The 24,769-nt window shown below is 40.9% G+C and overlaps 1 protein-coding gene across 1 annotated transcript; it reads right to left on the bottom strand.

Moving 5' to 3' along the window:
• Positions 1 to 3,140: 3,140 nt before the first annotated feature.
• Positions 3,141 to 8,751, bottom strand: LOC139964009 (uncharacterized). The gene has a single exon (XM_071965301.1). The coding sequence runs from the start codon at positions 7,522 to 7,524 to the stop codon at positions 3,226 to 3,228; it is 4,299 nt and encodes a 1,432-aa protein (XP_071821402.1). The 5' UTR covers positions 7,525 to 8,751; the 3' UTR covers positions 3,141 to 3,225.
• Positions 8,752 to 24,769: the final 16,018 nt, after the last annotated feature.

Genomic DNA, 24,769 nt, shown 5'->3' with positions numbered 1-24,769 from the left:
TTTAACCGATATCGCACTTTCGATTTATCGGTAACGCACATTCGATTTATCGGTATCGCACATTCGATTTATCGGTATCGCACGTTCGATTAATCGGTACCGCACTTTCGATTTATCGGTATCGCACATTCGATTGATCGGTATCGCACAATCGATTTATCGGTATCGCAAATTCGATTAACCGGTATCGCACGTTCGATTAATCGGTATCGCACGTTCGATTAATCGGTACCGCACTTTCGATTGATCGGTATCGCACGTTCGATTTATCGGTATCGCCCGTTCGATTGATCGGTACCGCACATTCGATTGTTCGGTATCGTAAATTCGATTAATTGGTATCGCACGTTCGATTTATCGCTACCGCACATTCGATCCATCGGTACCGCACTTTCGATTTATCGGTACCGCATATTCGATTTATCGATATCGCACATTCGATTAATCGGTCGCACTTTCGATTTATCGGTATCGCACATTCGATTTATCGGTATCGCTCATTCGTTTAACCGATATCGCACTTTCGATTTATCGGTAACGCACATTCGATTTATCGGTATCGCACATTCGATTTATCGGTATCGCACGTTCGATTAATCGGTACCGCACTTTCGATTTATCGGTATCGCACATTCGATTGATCGGTATCGCACAATCGATTTATCGGTATCGCAAATTCGATTAACCGGTATCGCACGTTCGATTAATCGGTATCGCACGTTCGATTAATCGGTACCGCACTTTCGATTGATCGGTATCGCACGTTCGATTTATCGGTATCGCACGTTCGATTTATCGGTACCGCACGTTCGATTTATCGGTATCGCACATTCTATTTATCGGTATCGCACGTTCGAATAATGTCTATCCTGCGTTCGATTTATCGGTACCGCACTTTCGATTTATCGGTACTGCACATTCGATTGATCGATATCGCACATTCGATTTATCGGTATCGCACAATCGATTTATCGGTACCGCACATTTGATTTATAGGTATCGCGCATTCGATTTATCGGTACCGCACATTCGATTTTTCGGTACCGCACATTCGATATATCGGTATCGCAAGTTCGATCGATCGGTAACGCAAGGTCGATTTATCGGTACCGCACTTTCGATTTATCTGTACCGCACTTTCGATTTATCGGTACCGCATATTAGATTTATCGGTATCGCACATTCGATTTATCGGTATCGCCCGTTCGATTCATCGGTACTGCACATTCGATTTATCGGTATCGTAAATTCGATTAATTGGTATCGCACGTTCGATTTATCGGTACCGCACTTTCGATTAATCGGTACCGCACATTCGATTTATCGGTATCGCACATTCGATTTATCGGTATCGCACGTTCGATTGATCGGTACCGCACATTCGATTGTTCGGTATCGTAAATTCGATTTATCGGTATCGCACAATCGATTTATCGTTATTGTATTTTCGATTTATCGGTATCGCACGTTCGATTTATCGGTAGCGCTTTTTCGATGTATCGGTTCCGCACATTCGATTTATCGGTATCACACATTCGATTTATCGGTATCGCACTTTCGATTTATCGGTTCCGCACATTCTATGTATCGGTATCGCACATTCGATTAATCGGTATCGTAAATTCGATTAATTGGTATCGCACGTTCGATTTATCGGTACCGCACTTTCGATTTATCGGTACCGCACATTCGATTGATCGGTGGCGCACATTCGATTGATCGGTATCGTAAATTCCATTTATCGGTACTGCAGATTCGATTGATCGGTATCTTAAATTCGATTTATCGGTATCGCACGTTCGATTTATCGGTACCGCACTTTCGATTTATTGGTATCGCACGTTCTATTAATCGCTATCGCACGTTCGATTAATCGGTCGAACTTTCGATTTATCGGTATCGCACATTCGATTAATCGGTATCGCTCATTCGTTTAATCGGTACCGCACATTTGGTTTATAAATACCGCACATTCGATTTATCAGTATCGGTATCTATTTTTCGATACCGCACATTCGATTTATCGGTATCGTAAATTCGATTAATTGGTATCGCACGTTCGATTTATCAGAACCGCACTTTCGATTTATCGGTATCGCACATTCGATTTATCGGTATCGCACATTCGATTTATCGGTATTGCACATCCGATTGATCGGTACCGCACATTCGATTGTTCAGTATCGTAAATTCGATTTATCGGTATCGCACAATCGATTTATAAATACCGCACTTTCGATTTATCTGTACCGCACTTTCGATATATCGGTACCGCATATTAGATTTATCGGTATCGCACATTCGATTCATCGGTACCGCACATTCGATCCATCGGTACCGCACTTTCGATTTATCGGTAACGCATATTCTATTTATCGATATCGCACATTCGATTTATCGGTATCGCCCTGTCATAATGCTCCCAGCTGGAACATTGGGTTGAGAATGTCCAATTCACACACAAAAGAAATGGAGATGAACACCAATAATAGGGTAAAAGCTACATATCTAATTTATTGAAAATCTCTACATAATAATCTGACAAGAGTATAAGAAAATACTGCTTCTCTCCTCCTTAGCTGCAGTCCACCCTCTTCAAAAGTTAATCACACTCTCCCTCTCACCTTCTCTTTTTCCCCCCAATCTGTCCTCCCCAACAGGTCTGGACTTGTTGATTCCAAAAATAAACCAAAGTAAAACAATGGTGCCCTTTGTGACCATGTGACACACCATGGTCTAAACAAGGATGATGTAATAGACCCATGTCAAAGGTCACTTGGTTGTTACTATGGGCAGTTGTTTATCCTCTGCCCACCAAGGAGAAAACTATGGATGCCTTTAAGTGATACATCCTTACACCCCCATACTTCAAGAGAAAAGCTGTGTCTTTTCACAAAACAATAATACACAAGTTAGGATTATTTCCATTAAAATAAAAAGGGAAATCTTAAAAGCAAATGACAACATCCTTTTAATTAAAAGAGTACATGTTTAATTAAAAGTATAAATTACATGAGATATCCTTCCCATAAACTAGGCCTAAGAGGCAGACAGACAGTTATAAGCAAAACAATGCGGAAATGATAATCAACATATAAATCTACTACACTCCGTAATGGACACCATGGCAGTTACCCATTAACAATGATAAAAACGACTATAACTGAGTCTACTTCTAGTGTTTATGAACTATAAGTACTACGATACATAACATGAAAACTCACTTTAAAACATCCTAGACAAAGCATCAGCATTAGAGTTATCTGTGCCCTTCTTATGTTGTATGGTAAAGTTATATTCTTGCAAAACTATTGACCATCGAGTAAGTCTTTTGTTATGCAACTTCATTTGGTCAAACCAAACTAACGGTTTATGATCAGTCTGGATCAAAAATTTTCTGCCAAACAAATAAACATACAATTTCTGCACCGCCCATACAATTGCTAGGCACTCTTTTTCTATAGTGGAATACACTTCTTCCGAACGAGATAACTTCCTGCTTATGTAAATAATAGGATGCTCCGATCCATCTTCCCCTATTTGGCTAAGTACACTCCCAATACCTCTTTCGGAAGCATCACATTGAAGAATAAAATCCTTCTCGAAATCTGAACTTTTCAGTACAGGTTTGCAAGTGATCAGTTTCTTTAATGACAAAAATGCCTGCTCACATCCCTCTGTCCATTCAATAACAGTAGGCTTACTTTTCTTTGTAAGGTCTGTAAGGGGACTGGCAATTTGAGCAAAATCCGGTATAAGTTTCCGATAATACCCGGTTAATCCAAGAAACGATCTTACATCTGTCTTAGTTAGAGGGGTAGGCCAGTTAATAATAGCTTCGACCTTACACTCCTCTGGTCTTACTTCTCCACTACCAATTACATAACCTAGATAAGGAACTGTAGGTTCACCTATCCTACACTTACCAGGCTTTACTGCCAATCCTGATTTCTCCAATCTATTAAACACTGTCTCCAAATGACACAAGTGCTCTTCCCATGTCTTACTGAATATAACTATGTCATCAATATAGGCCTTAGCAAATTCCTCACATCCTTGCAAAACATTATCCACAAGACGTTGGAAAGTTGCAGGTGCGTTACGCATTCCAAAAGGCATGACTAGGTATTCAAAAAGACCAAAGGGAGTAATAAACGCTGACTTTTCCCTGGCTGCTTGAGATAAGGGTACTTGATAGTAACCCTTCGTCAAATCAAGAGTAGAAATAAACGGTGATCCACTTACGTCATCGATGATGTCATCGACACGTGGTATGGGATATGCGTCAAACTTGGTCACTTGATTAAGTTTTCGGTAGTCTGTACATATCCTAATTGAACCATCCTTCTTTGGAACTGAAACAATGGGCGACGCCCAAGGACTAGACGATGGTTTGATTATTCCCGCCTCTAACATTTGCTCAAGTTGTGACTTAATTTCGGCTCTTTTAGCTTGGGGCAAGCGGTATGCCTTTTGTGTAATAGGCACTTCATTAGTTACATAAACATCATGCTCAGTACTTTGAGTTCTACCTGGTACATCAGACAGTATGTCATCAAACCTTTGTAGAAGTTTTGCGACATTATTTCGTTTCTCCTCTGTTAACCTCTCTGAAATATTTACACTTTGCCAATCTTGGGTTCTGATTGGTTGATACCCTATCTCTGAATTACCATCACTATTAGAGTCACTTTCTAATACCTGAGCATATAAACAATGCCGTTCTACCCACGGACGAAGCATATTCACATGAAATATTCTGAACTGCTTTCTCTTTGTACCTGTGTCTATTTCATAATCTGTATCACTTATTTTATTAGTGATAGGGTAGGGTCCTTGCCATTCTGCTTGTAGTTTCCCAGATGCTGTGGGCAGAAACACTAGAACTTGTTGCCCAACCCCATAACATCTACTCCTAGCAGTTCTATCATACCACTCTTTCTGTTGGTTTTGAGCAGCAGCAAGATTTTCTTGAACCATTGCTGTGAGCTCTCTCATACGATTTCGCATATCTAGCACATACTCTAAGATATTCTCGTTACGACACTGACCTTCTGGATTACATATCTCTTCTTTCAATACATCCAGAGGTCCCTTTACTTTTCTACCATAAAGTAACTCAAACGGACTAAATCCTGTGCTGCTTTGGGGCACTTCCCTATAAGCAAATAAAAGATAGGGGATATAACGATCCCAACTTTCCGGTTGTTGAGTAACAAATGCCCGTAACATTGATTTTAATGTACCATTAAACCTCTCAACGAGACCATTGGTTTGAGGATGGTACGGACTGGACTTCAAATGGTCTATTTCTAACAAGTTACAAACTTCTTTCATTAACTTTGAAGTGAAGTTCGTTCCCTGATCCGAAACTATCTCCTCAGGAATACCAACACGGGAGAATAATTTCACTAGTTCCTCGGCAATTGTTTCCGCTTCCTGATTTGGAATGGGAATTGCTTCTGGGTAACGGGTAGCATAGTCCACTACGACTAAAACATAACGATTACCCTTCTTAGTTCGGGGTAAGGGCCCTGCCAGATCCATGCCAATTCTTTTAAATGGTACTTGTATAATGGGTAAGGGGTTTAATGGGGCCTTTGTCACATCCCTACGCCCTGCTGTTTTTTGGCAGTTAGCACAACTTTGGCAATATTTACCAACATCACCAAAAATTCCTGGCCAATAAAAATTATTGAGGATTCGATCTCTTGTTTTCTTGCTACCTAAATGTCCTCCCATGGGAATATCATGAGCAAGTCTCAAAATAGAATCCCTATGCTTATGAGGAACTACCAACTGATGGTATTCTTGGCTACCAGTGGATTTCTTTGACTGCCACTTCCTCATTAATAAGCCATCTTTCAAATAAAAGCATACACGGTGCTTGTCAATGTCAGGATATGGTACAACCCTGTCATACAAGCTTTTGAAATTCTGTTCATTTCTTTGAAGAAGTTTTACATTTTCAGGATCATTAATTAATTTGGGACCAGAAGGGTCATTTCCATCAACTACATCCTGAATCTCATTACTTATTTCTCCCTTTTCCATATCATGAGGTTCATCAATCGGTTTACTCTTAACCCCTGTCAAGGTAACCTCCTCTATATCTGCCTTAACCTCAGATTCTAACTCTTTTTGTTTACTGCGAGTAACTACAAATACACCTAGTGGTTCGTCAAACAACTCATTTCCTAACAGGACATCTTTCTGTAGGTTCCTTGAAACACCAACATTGACCCATTTGGTCAAATACTGACACTTAAGAAAAACTCTCGCAATAGGAAAATCAATCGGTTCATTTTCTACATCAAGAAGAGTAATAGACTTACCCTTAACATAATACTTTGGGTCCACGAGTCTACAATTCACAAGTGTATGGTCACATCCTGTGTCTCGCAACATAACCACTTCTCTACCATTTATCAATCCCTCACACTCATAGCGATTAACTGCCTTATTACACAACAATGCTTGTTTCTTGTTATAACCGCTCCATTGACTGCTATTGTCCTTGTTGACTCTTTGAGGGCATTGATACGCAAGGTGAGCTGTATTACCACATATGAAACAGGCTCGGTTAGCGTTCCCCTTAACACTTGAATTAATCTTAATATCAGGTGCACTCTGTTTCACAACAGGCTGTTGGTTTGATTTTGAAGCATTTTGGTTAAATCTATATCTACTCTGAGATGGACCACTATACTTAATTCCTCTCACAGATACATATTCATCTGCAAGTTTTGTTAGTTCTGTCAATCCCTTTGGCTGTTTCTCTCTTAACCAAATACCCAACTCTTTAGGAATTTGTTTCAAAGCTTGCTCTATCAGGATTAATTCCTGGAAATCAGGGGATTCCCCGGACTTAACGCCTGCTGTATCAAGCCATCTCTCCAGAAAGCTTTTCAGCCTGACACCCCACTCTTCATATGATTCGTTATTCTCCTTTGTAGAATTCCGAAATTTCTGCCTATAGGTTTCAGCGTTAAGCTGATATCTTGCCAATATGGCACGCTTTAGTTCACTATAACTATTTAAGCTTTCTACAGGTAAAGAGGTATATGCCTCTCTAGCCTTCCCAGTTAAACGAGGCGCAATGTGACAGGCCCACGAATCCTCGTGTATGTCATGAGCAATCATGAGGTGTTCAAATGCCCTCAAATAAACATCCACATCATCCCGGTCACTAAGACGGGGTATATCTAATTTAAAGGGGGTGTCTCTTATCGGTTTCCCGCCCTCTAAAGCTGATATACGCGCATTCAGCTCTCTGCGCTGATCCTGAATTAATTTCAATAACTCTAATTGAATTAAATCACTCGGAGCTGCATTAGCACCGGCAATTTCATGAGGGCCTTCGAGCAGATCCTGCATGAAATTGTTTGGTTGGGTGGGGCCCTGATCCTCACCAACCCCTAAGGACGTGAAAGCATCCTCAAGATTCGAATCGGGTACCCCCTCATTAGCTTTCGATCTCGTAAACGGACCATTGCCGCTACCAGAACTACCTTTACTGGCCATCTTAAAATATGAAAATGAAATACAGTGTAATGACTTAATATATACTCTTAAGTCTACTGCCTAATGTCTGCCTCATACACTTAAAGGGAAGGATACTCACTCTTCCGCTTATATGATGAGCCTCTCAGTCTCAGTCTTCCAGTACACCGAGTCTGCCAGACACTTCCAATTCCACAGATTAACCCTCAGCTAGGTTGCCATCGACTACCAGCCACACCAGAAAGGAGCCTCACTCCGGTATCAAGAAAGCCAATGCTTATAAACCCTGCACAATTGTCCTCGACATCACGCTTGCCATACACCCGTACGAAGCACGCCGTCAGGACCAAACTTCCAAGGACTACCAATACTCCACGTACAACATAACGCTAGACAAATATTATTTTCTCGAACGAACATGTTCAGATGTACGAGTACGTCATAAGTATGACATAATTTGAACTCCCCTTCACCGTTGTGATCAAGTTCATAGTTCACAAAACGAAAGACTCACAGACTGAACAACAAAAGTTAACACCGTTGTGATCACGTTCATAGTTCACAAAAAGAAAGTCTCACAGACTGTACAACAAAAGTTAACACCAGTCATTTAAAAAAAAATTATGACCGTGTAATGATCGAAGATTTGGTGATCTATCCATGTGTGCAGTGTGTTACTGATCTCCACTGTTCCATTATATTAACTTGCACCAGAATTCGACGCTGAAGGTGCCGTTCGGCTTTACCAGTTACACTTAACAATAAGGTTCCTGGCTGTAAATCCCAGTTAGCTGCCACCATGTCATAATGCTCCCAGCTGGAACATTGGGTTGAGAATGTCCAATTCACACACAAAAGAAATGGAGATGAACACCAATAATAGGGTAAAAGCTACATATCTAATTTATTGAAAATCTCTACATAATAATCTGACAAGAGTATAAGAAAATACTGCTTCTCTCCTCCTTAGCTGCAGTCCACCCTCTTCAAAAGTTAATCACACTCTCCCTCTCACCTTCTCTTTTTCCCCCCAATCTGTCCTCCCCAACAGGTCTGGACTTGTTGATTCCAAAAATAAACCAAAGTAAAACAATGGTGCCCTTTGTGACCATGTGACACACCATGGTCTAAACAAGGATGATGTAATAGACCCATGTCAAAGGTCACTTGGTTGTTACTATGGGCAGTTGTTTATCCTCTGCCCACCAAGGAGAAAACTATGGATGCCTTTAAGTGATACATCCTTACACGCCCGTTCGATTCATCGGTACTGCACATTCGATTTATCGGTATCGTAAACTCGATAAATTGGTATCGCACGTTCGATTTATCGGTACCGCACTTTCGATTTATCGGTATCGCAAGTTCCATTAATAGCTATCGCACGTTCGATTAATCGGTATCGCACTTTCGATTTATCGGTATCGCACAATCGATTTATCGGTACCGCACATTCGATTTATCGGTATCGCACATTCGATTGATCGGTACCGCACATTCGATTGATCGGTATCGCACAATCGATTCATCGGTACCGCACATTCGATTTATAGGTATCGCGCATTCGATTTATCGGTACCGCACATTCGATTTTTCGGTATCGCACATTCGATTTATCGGTACCGCACATTCGATTTATCGGTCTCGTAAATTCGATTTATCGGTACTGCAGATTGGATTGATCGGTTTCGTAAATTCGATCCATCGGTACCGCACTTTCGATTGATCGGTACCGCAAATTCGATTTACCGGTATCGCACATTCGATTGATCGGTATCGCACGTTCGATTAATCGCTACCGCACTTTCGATTTATCGGTACCGCACGTACGAATTATCGGTATCGCACATTCGATATATCGGTACCGCACTTTCGATTTATCGGTACCGCACTTTCGATTTATCGGTATCGCACATTCGATTTATAGGTATCGCACATTCGATTGATCGGTACCGCCCGTTCGATTCATCGGTACGGCACATTCGATTTATCGGTATCGTAAATTCGATTAATCGGTATCGCACGTTCGATTTATCGGTATCGCCCGTTCGATTTATCGGTACTGCACATTCGATTTATCGGTATCGTAAATTCGATTAATTGGTATCGCACGTTTGATTTATCGGTACCGCACTTTCGATTTATCGGTATCGCAAGTTCGATTAATCGCTATCGCACGTTCGATTAATCAGTATCGCACTTTCGATTTATCGGTACCGCACATTCGATTTATCGGTATCGTATTTTCGATTTATCGGTATCGCACATCCGATTTATCGGTATCGCACGTTCGATTAACCGATATCGCACATTCCATTTATCGGTACCGCACATTCGATTTATCGGTATCGCACATTCGATTTATCGGTATCGCACGTTCGATTAATCGGTACCGCACTTTCGATTTATCGGTATCGCACATTCGATTGATCGGTATCGCACAATCAATTTATCGGTATCGCAAATTCGATTAACCGGTATCGCACGTTCCATTAATGTCTATCGCGCGTTCGATTTATCGGTACCGCACTTTCGATTTATCGGTACTGCACATTCGATTGATCGATATCGCACATTCGATTTATCGGTATCGCACAATCGATTTATCGGTACCGCACATTCGATTTATAGGTATCGCGCATTCCATTTATCTGTACCGCACATTCGATTTTTCGGTACCGCACATTCGATTAATCGGTATCGCAAGTTCGATCGATCGGTATCGCAAGGTCGATTTATCGGTACCGCACTTTCGATTTATCTGTACCGCACTTTCGATTTATCGGTACCGCATATTAGATTTATCGGTATCGCACATTCGATTTATCGGTATCGCCCGTTCGATTCATCGGTACTGCACATTCGATTGTTCGGTATCGTAAATTCGATTTATTGGTATCACACATTCGATTTATCGGTATCGCACTTTCGATTTATCGGTTCCGCACATTCGATGAATCGGTATCGCACATTCGATTAATCGGTATCGCACATTCGAATTATCGGTATCGCACATTCGATTAATCGGTATTGCACGTTCTATTCATCGGTACCGCACATTCGATTGATCGGTACCGCACATTCGATTGATCGGTATCGTAAATTCGATTTATCGGTACTGCAGATTCGATTGATCGGTATCTTAAATTCGATTTATCGGTATCGCACGTTCGATTTATCGGTGCCGCACTTTCGATTTATTGGTATCGCACGTTCTATTAATCGGTCGCACTTTCGATTTATCGGTATCGCACATTCGATTAATCGGTATCGCACATTCGTTTAATCGGTACCGCACATTTGGTTTATATATTCCGCACATTCGATTAATAGGTATCGCACATTCGATTTATCGGTATCGCACATTCGGTTTATATATACCGCACATTCGATTTATTGGTATCGCACATTCGATTTATCGATACCGCACATTCGATTTATCGGTATCGTATTTTAGATTTATCGGTATCGCACATTCGATTGATAGGTACCGCACACTCGATTTATCGGTATCGTATTTTCGATTTATCGGTATCGCACGTTCGATTTATCGGTAGAACACGTTCTATTAATCGCTATCGCACGTTCGATTAATCGGTCGCACTTTCGATTTATCGGTATCGCTCATTCGTTTAATCGGTACCGCATATTTGGTTTATATATACCGCACATTCGATTTATCGGTATCGCACATTCTATTTATCGATACCGCACATTCGATTTATCGGTATCGTAAATTCGATTAATTGGTATCGCACGTTCGATTTATCGGTACCGCACTTTCGATTTATCGGTATCGCACATTCGATTTATCGGTATCGCACATTCGATTTATCGGTATCGCACGTTCGATTGATCGGTACCGCACATTCGATTGTTCGGTATCGTAAATTCGATTTATCGGTATCGTAAATTCGATTAATTGGTATCGCACGTTCGATTTATCGGTACCGCACATTCGATTTATCGGTATCGCAAGTTCGATTAATCGGTATCGCACGTTCGATTAATCGGTATCGCAATTTCGATTTATCGGTATCGCACGTTCGATTTATCGGTACCGCACTTTCGATTTATCGGTATCGCAAGTTCGATTAATCGGTATCGCACGTTCGATTAATCGGTATCGCAATTTCGATTTATCGGTATCGCACATTCGATTTATCGGTATCGCACAATCGATTTATCGGTACCGCACATTCGATTTATCGGTATCGCACATTCGATTGATCGGTACCGCACATTCGATTGATCGGTATCGTAAATTCGATTTATCGGTATCGCACAATCGATTCATCGGTACCGCACATTCGATTTATAGGTATCGCAAGTTCGATTTATCGGTACCGCACTTTCGATTTATCTGTACCGCACTTTCGATTTATCGGTACCGTATATTAGATTTATCGGTATCGCACGTTCGATTTATCGGTACCGCACATTCGATCCATCGGTACCGCACTTTCGATTGATCGGTACCGCACATTCGATTGTTCGGTATCGTAAATTCGATTTATCGGTATCGTAAATTCGATTAATTGGTATCGCACGTTCGATTTATCGGTACCGCACTTTCGATTTATCGGTACCGCACTTTCGATTTATCGGTATCGCAAGTTCGATTAATCGGTATCGCACGTTCGATTAATCGGTATCGCAATTTCGATTTATCGGTATCGCACATTCGATTTATCGGTATCGCACAATAGATTTATTGGTATCGCAAGTTCGATTAATCGCTATCGCACGTTCGATTTATCGGTATCGTAAATTCGATTTATCGGTATCGCACAATCGATTTATCGGTACCGCACATTCGATTTATCGGTATCGCACATTCGATTGATCGGTACCGCACATTCGATTGATCGGTATCGCACATTCGATTTATCGGTATCGTAAATTCGATTAATTGGTATCGCACGTTCGATTTATCGGTACCGCACTTTCGATTTATCGGTACCGCACTTTCGATTTATCGGTATCGCAAGTTCGATTAATCGGTATCGCACGTTCGATTAATCGGTATCGCAATTTCGATTTATCGGTATCGCACATTCGATTTATCGGTATCGCACAATAGATTTATTGGTATCGCAAGTTCGATTAATCGCTATCGCACGTTCGATTTATCGGTATCGTAAATTCGATTTATCGGTATCGCACAATCGATTTATCGGTACCGCACATTATAGAATGTGCGATACCGATAAATCGAAATGGCAAAACCGATAAATGGAATTTACGATACCGATAAATCGAATGTGCGGTACCGATAAAAAGAATGTGCGGTACCGATTAATAGAAGGGTGCGGTACCGATAAATGGAATGTACGACACCGATTAATCGAATGTGCGATACCGCTAAATCGAATGTGCGGTACCGATTAATCGAATGTGTGGTACCGATAAATGGAATGTGCGGTACCGATAAATCGAATGTGCGATACCGATAAATGGAATGTGCGATACCGATTAATCGAATGTGCGATACGGATTAATCGAAAGTGCAATACCGATAAATGGAATTTACGATACCGATAAATCGAATGTGCGGTACCGATTAATAGAATGTGCGGTACCGATAAATCGAAGGGTGCGGTACCGATAAATGGAATGTACGGTACCGATTAATCGAATGTGCGATACCGATAAATCGAATGTGCAGTACCGATAAATCGAATGTGCGATACCGATAAATGGAATGTTCGATACAAATTAATCTAATGTGCGGTACCGATAAATGGAATGTACGATACCGATTAATCGAATGTGCGATACCGATTAATCGAATTCACAATATCGATTTATCGAATGTGCGGTACCGATAAATCGATTGTGCCGTACCGATAAATCGAAAGTGCAATACCGATAAATCGAATTTACGATACCGATAAACCGAATGTGCAGTATCGATAAATCGAATTTACGATACCGATAAATCGAATGTGCAGTATCGATAAATCAAATGTGCGATACCGATAAATCAAATGTGCGGTAACCGATAACTCGATTGTGCGGTACCGAAAAATCGAAGGGTGCGGTACCGATAAATAGAATGTGCGGTACCGATAAATCGAAGGGTGCGGTACCGATAAATAGAATGTACGGTACCGATTAATCGAATGTGCGATACCGATAAATCGAATGTGCAGTACCGATAAATCGAATGTGCGTTACCGATAAATGGAATGTTCGATACAAATTAATCTAATGTGCGGTACCGATAAATAGAATGTACGATACCGATTAATCGAATGTGCGGTACCGATAAATCGAATGTACGATACCGATTAACCGAATGTGCGGTACCGATAAATCGACTGTAGGGTACCGATAAATCGAATGTGCGACACCCATTAATCGAATGTGCGGTACCGATAAATCGAATTCACAATACCGATTTATCGAATGTGCGGTACCGATAAATCGATTGTGCCGTACCGATAAATCGAATTTACGATATTGATAAACCGAATGTGCGATACCGATCAATCGAAAGTGCAATACCGATAAATCGAATGTGCGGTATCGATAAATCAAATGTGCGATACCGATAAATCGAATGTGCGGTAACCGATAAATCGATTGTGCGATACCGATAAATCGAATGTGCGGTACCGATAAATCGAATGTGTGGTACCGATAAATCGAATTCACAATATCGATTAATAGAATTTGCGGTACCGATATATCGAAAGTGCGGAACCGATAAATCGAACGTTCGTTAACGATTAATAGAATGTGCGATACCGATAAATCGAAAGGGCAAAACCGATAAATGGAATTTACGATACCGATAAATCGAATGTGCGGTACCGATAAATAGAATGTGCGGTACCGATAAATCGAATGTGCGGTACCGATATATCGAAAGTGCGGAACCGATAAATCGAACTTGCGTTAACGATTAATAGAATGTGCGATACCGATAAATCGAAAGGGCAAAACCGATAAATGGAATTTACGATACCGATAAATGGAAGGTGCGGTACCGATAAATAGAATGTGCGGTACCGATTAATCGAAGGGTGCGGTACCGATAAATGGAATGTACGGTACCGATTAATCGAATGTGCGATACCGATAAATCGAATGTGCGGTACCGATAAATCGAATGTGTGGTACCGATAAATCGAATTCACAATACCGATTAATCGAATTTGCGGTACCCATATATCGAAAGTGCGGAACCGATAAATCGAACGTTCGTTAACGATTAATAGAATGTGCGATACCGATAAATCGAAAGGGCAAAACCGATAAATGGAATTTACGATACCGATAAATCGAATGTGCGGTACCGATAAATAGAATGTGCGGTACCGATAAATCGAAGGGTGCGGTACCGATAAATGGAATGTACGGTACCGATTAATCGAATGTGCGATACCGATAAATCGAATGTGCGGTACCGATTAATCGAAGGGTGCGGTACCGATAAATGGAATGTGCGGTACCGATAAATCGAATGTGCGATACCGATAAATGGAATGTGCGATACCGATCAATCGAAAGTGCGGTATCGATAAATCGACTGTGCGGTACCGATAAATCGAATGTGCGATACCGATTAATCGAATGTACGGTACCGATAAATCGATTGTGCGGTACCGATAAATCGAACCTGCGATAACGATTAATCGAATGTGCGATACCGATAAGTCGAAAGTGCGATACCGATAAATCGAATTTGCGATACCGATAAATCGAATGTATGGTACCGATAAATCGAATGTGCGGTACCGATAAATCGAATTCACAATATCGATTTATCGAATGTGCGGTACCGATAAATCGATTGTGCCGTACCGAAAAATCGAACGTGCGTTAACGATTAATAGAATGTGCGATACCGATAAATCGAAAGGGCAAAACCGATAAATGGAATTTACGATACCGATTAATCGAAGGGTGCGGTACCGATAAATGGAATGTACGGTACCGATTAATCGAATGTGCGATACCGATAAATCGAATGTGCGGTACCGATTAATGGAATGTGCCATACCGATTAATCGAATGTGCGGTACCGATAAATCGAATGTACGATACCGATTAATCGAATTTGCGGTACCGATAAATCGAATGTACGATACCTATTAATCGAAAGTGCGGTATCGATAAATCGACTGTGCGGTACCGATAAATCGAATGTGCGATACCGATTAATCGAATGTACGGTACCGATAAATCGATTGTGCGGTACCGATAAATCGAACCTGCGATAACGATTAATCGAATGTGCGATACCGATAAATCGAAAGTGCAATACCGATAAATCGAATTTGCGATACCGATAAATCGAATGTATGGTACCGATAAATCGAATTCACAATACCGATTAATCGAATTTGCGGTACCGATATATCGAAAATGCGGAACCGATAAATCGAACGTGCGTTAACGATTAAGAGAATGTGCGATACCGATAAATCGAAAGGGCAAAACCGATAAATGGAATTTACGATACCGATAAATCGAATGTGCGGTACCAATAAAAAGAATGTGCGGTACCGATTAATCGAAGGGTGCGGTACCGATAAATGGAATGTACGGTACCGATTAATCGAATGTGCGATACCGATAAATCGAATGTGCGGTACCGATTAATCGAAGGGTGCGGTACCGATAAATGGAATGTGCGGTACCGATAAATCGAATGTGCGATACCGATAAATGGAATGTGCGATATCGATAAATCGAAAGTGCAATACCGATAAATCGAATTTGCGATACCGATAAATGGAATGTGTGGTACCGATAAATCGAAAGTTCGGTACCGATAAATCGAACGTGCGATAACGATTAATCGAATGTGCGATACGGATAAATCGAAAGTGCAATACCGATAAATGGAATTTACGATACCGATAAATAGAATGTGCGGTACCGATAAATCGAATGTACGATACCGATTAATCGAATGTGCGGTACCGATAAATCGAATGTGCGACACCCATTAATCGAATGTGCGATACCGATAAATCGAATGTGCAGTACCGATAAATCGAATGTGCGATACCGATAAATGGAATGTGCGATACCGATTAATCGAATGTGTGGTACCGATAAATCGAATGTGCGACACCCATTAATCGAATGTGCGGTACCTATAAATCGAATGTACGATACCGATTAATCGAATGTGCGGTACCGATAAATCAATTGTGCGGTACCGATAAATCGAATGTGCGGTACCGATAAATCGAATTTACGATACCGATTAATTCAATGTGCGATACCGATAAATTGAAAGTGCAATACCGATAAATCGAAAGTGCGATACCGATAAATCGAATGTGCGATACCGATAAATCGAATGTGCGGTACCGATAAATCGAATGTGCGATACCGATAAATCGAATGAGCGGTACCGATAAATCGATTGTGCGGTACCGATAAATCGATTGTGCATGACCGATTAAACGAATATGCGGTACCGATAAATAGGACCTGCAGTACCGATAATTCGATTGTGCGGTACCGATAAATCGAATGTGCGATACCCTTTAATCGAATGTGCGGTACCGATAAATCGAATGTGCGGTACCGATAAGTCGAATGTGCAATACAGATAAATCGAATGTGCGATACCGATAAATCGAATTAACGATACCAATTAATCGAATGTGCGGTACCGATAAATCGATTGTGCGGTACCGATAAGACGATTGTGCGGTACCCATAAATCGAATTTTCGATACCGATAAATAAAATGTGCGATACATATAAATGGAATTTGCGATACCGATAAACCGAAATGTGCGGTACCGATAAATAGAATGTGCGGTACCGATAAATCGAATGTGCGATACCTATTAATCGAATGTGCGGTACCGATAAATCGAATTCACAATACCGATTAATCGAATTTGCGGTACCGATATATCGAAAGTGCGGAACCGATAAATCGAACGTGCGTTAACGATTAATAGAATGTGCGATACCGATAAATCGAAAGGGCAAAACCGATAAATGGAATTTACGATACCGATAAATCGAAGGTGCGGTACCGATAAATAGAATGTGCGGTACCGATTAATCGAAGGGTGCGGTACCGATAAATGGAATGTACGGTACCGATTAATCGAATGTGCGATACCGATAAATCGAATGTGCGGTACCGATAAATCGAATGTGTGGTACCGATAAATCGAATTCACAATACCGATTAATCGAATTTGCGGTACCCATATATCGAAAGTGCGGAACCGATAAATCGAACGTTCGTTAACGATTAATAGAATGTGCGATACCGATAAATCGAAAGGGCAAAACCGATAAATGGAATTTACGATACCGATAAATCGAATGTGCGGTACCGATAAATAGAATGTGCGGTACCGATAAATCGAAGGGTGCGGTACCGATAAATGGAATGTACGGTACCGATTAATCGAATGTGCGATACCGATAAATCGAATGTGCGGTACCGATTAATCAAAGGGTGCGGTACCGATAAATGGAATGTGCGGTACCGATAAATCGAATGTGCGATACCGATAAATGGAATGTGCGATACCGATTAATCGAAAGTGCGGTATCGATAAATCGACTGTGCGGTACCGATTAATCAAAGGGTGCGGTACCGATAAATCGAATGTGCGATACCGATTAATCGAATGTACGGTACCGATAAATCGATTGTGCGGTACCGATAAATCGAACATGCGATAACGATTAATGGAATGTATGGTACCGATAAATCGAATGTGCGGTACCGATAAATCGAATTCACAATATCGATTTATCGAATGTGCGGTACCGATAAATCGATTGTGCCGTACCGAAAAATCGAACGTGCGTTAACGATTAATAGAATGTGCGATACCGATAAATCGAAAGGGCAAAACCGATTAATGGAATTTACGATACCGATTAATCGAAGGGTACGGTACCGATAAATGGAATGTACGGTACCGATTAATCAAATGTGCGATACCGATAAATCGAATGTGCGGTACCGATTAATCGAATGTGTGGTACCGATAAATGGAATGTGCGGTACCGATAAATCGAATGTGCCATACCGATTAATCGAATGTGCGGTACCGATAAATCGAATGTACGATACCGATTAATCGAATTTGCGGTACCGATAAATCGAATGTACGATACCTATTAATCGAAAGTGCGGTATCGATAAATCGACTGTGCGGTACCGATAAATCGAATGTGCGATACCGATTAATCGAATGTACGGTGCCGATAAATCGATTGTGCGGTACCGATAAATCGAACCTGCGATAACGATTAATCGAATGTGCGATACCGATAAATCGAAAGTGCAATACCGATAAATCGAATTTGCGATACCGATAAATCGAATGTGTGGTACCGATAAATCGAATTCACAATACCGATTAATCGAATTTGCGGTACCGATATATCGAAAGTGCGGAACCGATAAATCGAACGTGCGTTAACGATTAATAGAATGTGCGATACCGATAAATCGAAAGGGCAAAACCGATAAATGGAATTTACGATACCGATAAATCGAATGTGCGATACCGATAAATCGAATGTGCGGTACCGATTAATCGAATGTGTGGTACCGATAAATGGAATGTGCGGTACCGATAAATCGAATGTGCGATACCGATAAATGGAATGTGCGATACCGATTAATCGAATGTGCGGTACCGATAAATCGAATGTACGATACCGATTAATCGAATTTGCGGTACCGATAAATCGAATGTACGATACCGATTAATCGAAAGTGCGGTATCGATAAATCGACTGTGCGGTACCGATAAATCGAATGTGCGATACCGATTAATCGAATGTACGGTACCGATAAATCGATTGTGCGGTACCGATAAATCGAACCTGCGATAACGATTAATCGAATGTGCGATACCGATAAATCGAAAGTGCAATACCGATAAATCGAATTTGCGATACCGATAAATCGAATGTGTGGTACCGATAAATCGAAAGTTCGGTACCGATAAATCGAACGTGCGATAACGTTTAATCGAATGTGCGATACGGATAAATCGAAAGTGCAATACCGATAAATGGAATTTACAATACCGATAAATAGAATTTACGGTACCGATTAATCGAATGTGCGATACCGATAAATCGAATGTGCAGTACCGATAAATCGAATGTGCGATACCGATAAATGGAATGTGCGATACAAATTAATCTAATGTGCGGTACCGATAAATAGAATGTACGATACCGATTAATCGAATGTGCGGTACCGATAAATCGAATGTACGATACCGATTAATCGAATGTGCGATACCGATTAATCGAATTCACAATATCGATTTATCGAATGTGCGGTACCGATAAATCGATTGTGCCGTACCGATAAATCGAACATGCGATAACGATTAATCGAATGTTCGATACCGATAAATCGAAAGTGCAATACCGATAAATGGAATTTACGATACCGATAAACCGAATGTGCGATACCGATCAATCGAAAGTGCAATACCGATAAATCGAATGTGCAGTATCGATAAATCAAATGTGCGATACCGATAAATCGAATGTGCGGTAACCGATAACTCGATTGTGCGGTACCAAAAAATCGAAGGGTGCGGTACCGATAAATAGAATGTACGGTACCGATTAATCGAATGTGCGATACCGATCAATCGAAAGTGCAATACCGATAAATCGAATGTGCGGTATCAATAAATCAAATGTGCGATACCGATAAATCGAATGTGCGATACCTATTAATCGAATGTGCGGTACCGATAAATCGAATTCACAATACCCATTAATCGAATGTGCGATCCCGATAAATCGAATGTGCAGTACCGATAAATCGAATGTGCGATACCGATAAATGGAATGTGCGATACAAATTAATCTAATGTGCGGTACCGATAAATAGAATGTACGATACCGATTAATCGAATGTGCGGTACCGATAAATCGAATGTACGATACCGATTAATCGAATGTGCGGTACCGACAAATCGACTGTAGGGTACCGATAAATCAAATGTGCGACACCCATTAATCGAATGTGCGATACCGATAAATCGAATGTGCAGAACCGATAAATCGAATGTGCGATACCGATAAATGGAGTGTGCGATACCGATTAATCGAATGTGTGGTACCGATAAATCGAATGTGCGATACCGATAAATCGAATGTGCGATACCGATTAATCGAATGTGCGATACCGATAAATCGAAAGTGCAATACCGATAAATCGAATTTGCGATACCGATAAATCGAATGTATGGTACCGATAAATCGAAAGTGCGGTACCGATAAATCGAACGTGCGATAACGATTAATCGAATGTAGGATACGGATCAATCGAAAGTGCAATACCGATAAATCGAATGTGCGGTATCGATAAATAAAATGTGCGATACCGATAAATCGAATGTGCGGTAACCGATAAATCGATTGTGCGGTACCGAAAAATCGGAGGGTGCGGTACCGATAAATAGAATGTGCGGTACCGATAAATCGAAGGGTGCGGTACCGATAAATAGAATGTACGGTACCGATTAATCGAATGTGCGATACCGATAAATCGAATGTGCAGTACCGATAAATCGAATGTGCGTTACCGATAAATGGAATGTTCGATACAAATTAATCTAATGTGCGGTACCGATAAATAGAATGTACGATACCGATTAATCGAATGTGCGGTACCGATAAATCGAATGTACGATACCGATTAATCGAATGTGCGGTACCGATAAATCGACTGTAGGGTACCGATAAATCGAATGTGCTACACCCATTAATCGAATGTGCGGTACCGATAAATCGAAGTCACAATATCGATTTATCGAATATGCGGTAGCGATAAATCGATTGTGCCGTACCGATAAATCGAACATGAATTCGATTTATCGGTACCGCACATTCGATTAATAGGTATCGCACATTCTATTTATCGTTACCGCACATTCGGTTTATCGGTATCGCAAATTTCATTTATCGGTATCGCACATTCGATTTATCTTTATCGTAAATTCGATTTATGGGTACCGCACAATCGTTTAATCGGTACCGCACTATCGATTTATCGGTACCGCACATTCGATTAATCGGTATCGTTAATTCGATTGATAGGTATCGCACTTTCTATTTATCGGTATCGCACATTCGATTAATCGGTATCGTAAATTCGATTGATCGGTATCGCACATTCGATTTATCGGTATCGCACATTCGATTTATCGGTACCGCACATTCGATTTTTCGGTACCGCACAATTGATTTATCGGTTACCGCATATTCGATTTATCGGTATCGCACATTTGATTTATCGATACCGCACGTTCGATTTATCGGTATTGCACTTTCGATTGATCGGTATCGCACATTCAGTTTATCGGTATCGTAAATTCGATTTATCGGTACCGCACATTCGATTTTTCGGTACCGCACAATCGATTTATCGGTACCGTTCATTCGATTTATCAGTATCGCAAATTCGATTTATCGGTACCGCACATTCGATTTATCGGTATCGCACATTCTATTTATCGGTATCGCACTTTCTATTTATCGGTATCGCACATTCCATTGATCGGTATCGTAAATTCGATTTATCGGTATCGCACATTCGATTTATCGGTACCGCACATTCGATTAAAGGGTATCGCACATTCGATTTATCGGTACCGCACAATCGAATTATCGGTACTGCAGGTCCTATTTATCGGTACCGCATATTCGTTTAATCGGTCATGCACAATCGAATTATCGGTACCGCACAATCGATTTATCGGTATCGCACATTCGATTTATCGGTATCGCACTCTCGATTTATCGGTATCGCACTTTCAATTTATCGGTATCGCACATTGAATTAATTGGTATCGTAAATTCGATTGATCGGTATCGTAAATTTGATTGATCGGTATCGCATATTCGATTTATCGGTATCGCACATTCGATTTATCGGTATCGCACATTCTATTTATCGGTATCGCACTCTCGATTTATCGGTATCGCACTTTCAATTTATCGGTATCGCACATTGAATTAATCGGTATCGTGAAATCGATTTATCGGTACCGCACATTCGATTTTTCGGTACCGCACATTCGATTTATCGGTACCGCACATTCGATTAATCGGTATCGTACATTCGATTTATAGGTACCGCACATTCGATTAATCGGTATCGTACATTCGATTTATCGGTACCGCACATTCGATTAATCGGTATCGCACATTCCATTTATCGGTATCGCACATTCGATTAATCGGTACCGTACATTCTATTTATCGGTACGGCACCCTTCGATTTTTCGGTACCGCACATTCGATTTATCGGTACCGCACATTCGATTAATCGGTATCGTACATTCGATTTATCGGTACCGCACATTCGATTAATCGGTATCGCACATTCCATTTATCGGTATCGCACATTCGATTAATCGGTACCGTACATTCTATTTATCGGTACCGCACCCTTCGATTTATCGGTACCGCACATTCGATTTATCCGTATCGCACATTCGATTAATCGTTAACGCACGTTCCGTTTATCGGTACCGCACATTCGATTTATCGGTACCGCACATTCGATTAATCGGTATCGCACATTCCATTTATCGGTATCGCACATTCGATTAATCGGTACCGTACATTCTATTTATCGGTACGGCACCCTTCGATTTTTCGGTACCGCACATTCGATTTATCGGTACCGCACATTCGATTAATCGGTATCGTACATTCGATTTATCGGTACCGCACATTCGATTAATCGGTATCGCACATTCCATTTATCGGTATCGCACATTCGATTAATCGGTACCGTACATTCTATTTATCGGTACCGCACCCTTCGATTTATCGGTACCGCACATTCGATTTATCCGTATCGCACATTCGATTAATCGTTAACGCACGTTCCGTTTATCGGTACCGCACATTCGATTTATCGGTACCGCAAATTCGATTAATGTGTATTGTGAATTCGATTTATCGGTACCGCACATTCGATTAATAGGTATCGCACATTCTATTTATCGTTACCGCACATTCGGTTTATCGGTATCGCAAATTTCATTTATCGGTATCGCACATTCGATTGATCTTTATCGTAAATTCGATTTATGGGTACCGCACAATCGTTTTATCGGTACCGCACTATCGATTTATCGGTACCGCACATTCGATTAATCGGTATCGTTAATTCGATTTATAGGTATCGCACTTTCTCTTTATCGGTACCGCACCCTTCGATTTATCGGTACCGCACATTCTATTTATCGGTACCGCACATTCGATTTATCGGTATCGTAAATTCCATTTATCGGTATTGCACTTTCGATTTATCCGTATCGCACATTCGATTAATCGTTATCGCACGTTCGATTTATCGGTACCGCACTTTCGATTTATCGGTACCACACATTCGATTTATCGGTATCGCAAATTCGATTTATCGGTATTGCACTTTCGATTTATCGGTATCGCACATTCGATTAATCGTTATCGCAGGTTCGATTTATCGGTACCGCACAATCGATTTATCGGTACCGTACATTCGATTAATCGGTATCGCACATTCGATTTATCAGTACCGCACCCTTCGATTTATCGATACCGCACTTTCGATTAATAGGTATCGTACATTCTATTTATCGGTACCGCACATTCGATTGATCGGTATCGTACATTCGATTTATCGGTACCGCACATTCGATTAATCGGTACCTTACATTCCATTTATCGGTACCGCACCCTTCGATTAATCGGTACCGCATATTCTATTTATCGGTTCCGCACATTCGATTTATCGGTATCGTAAATTCCATTTATCGGTTTTGCCCTTTCGATTGATCGGTATCGCACATTCTATTAATCGTTAACGCACGTTCGATTTATCGGTTCCGCACTTTCGATATATCGGTACCGCAAATTCGATTAATCGGTATTGTGAATTCGATTTATCGGTACCACACAGTCGATTAATAGGTATCGCACATTCGATTTATCGGTACCGCACATTCTATTTATCGGTACCGCACATTTCGGTTTATCGGTATCGCAAATTCCATTTATATGTATCGCACATTTGATTTATCGGTATCGTAAATTCGATTTATCGGTACCGCACAATCGTCTTATCGGTACCGCACAATCGATTTATCGGTACCGCACATTCGATTGATCTGTATCGTTAATTCGATTTATCGGTATCGCACATTCGATTTATCTGTATCGCACATTCGACTTATCGGTACCGCACATTCTATTTATCGGTACCGCACATTCGATTTTAGGGTATCGC

Source organism: Apostichopus japonicus, chromosome 22, assembly GCF_037975245.1.
Source record: "Apostichopus japonicus isolate 1M-3 chromosome 22, ASM3797524v1, whole genome shotgun sequence".
Lineage (NCBI taxonomy): Eukaryota > Metazoa > Echinodermata > Holothuroidea > Aspidochirotida > Stichopodidae > Apostichopus > Apostichopus japonicus.
Note: the sequence above shows the minus strand (reverse complement) of the source record. Positions and strands in the feature narration are given on the sequence as shown.

Bases quoted from the DNA above. Each gene is read 5' to 3' on its own strand.
- LOC139964009 (XM_071965301.1), bottom strand. From the start codon at position 7,524: ATGGCCAGTAAAGGTAGTTCTGGTAGCGGCAATGGTCCGTTTACGAGA.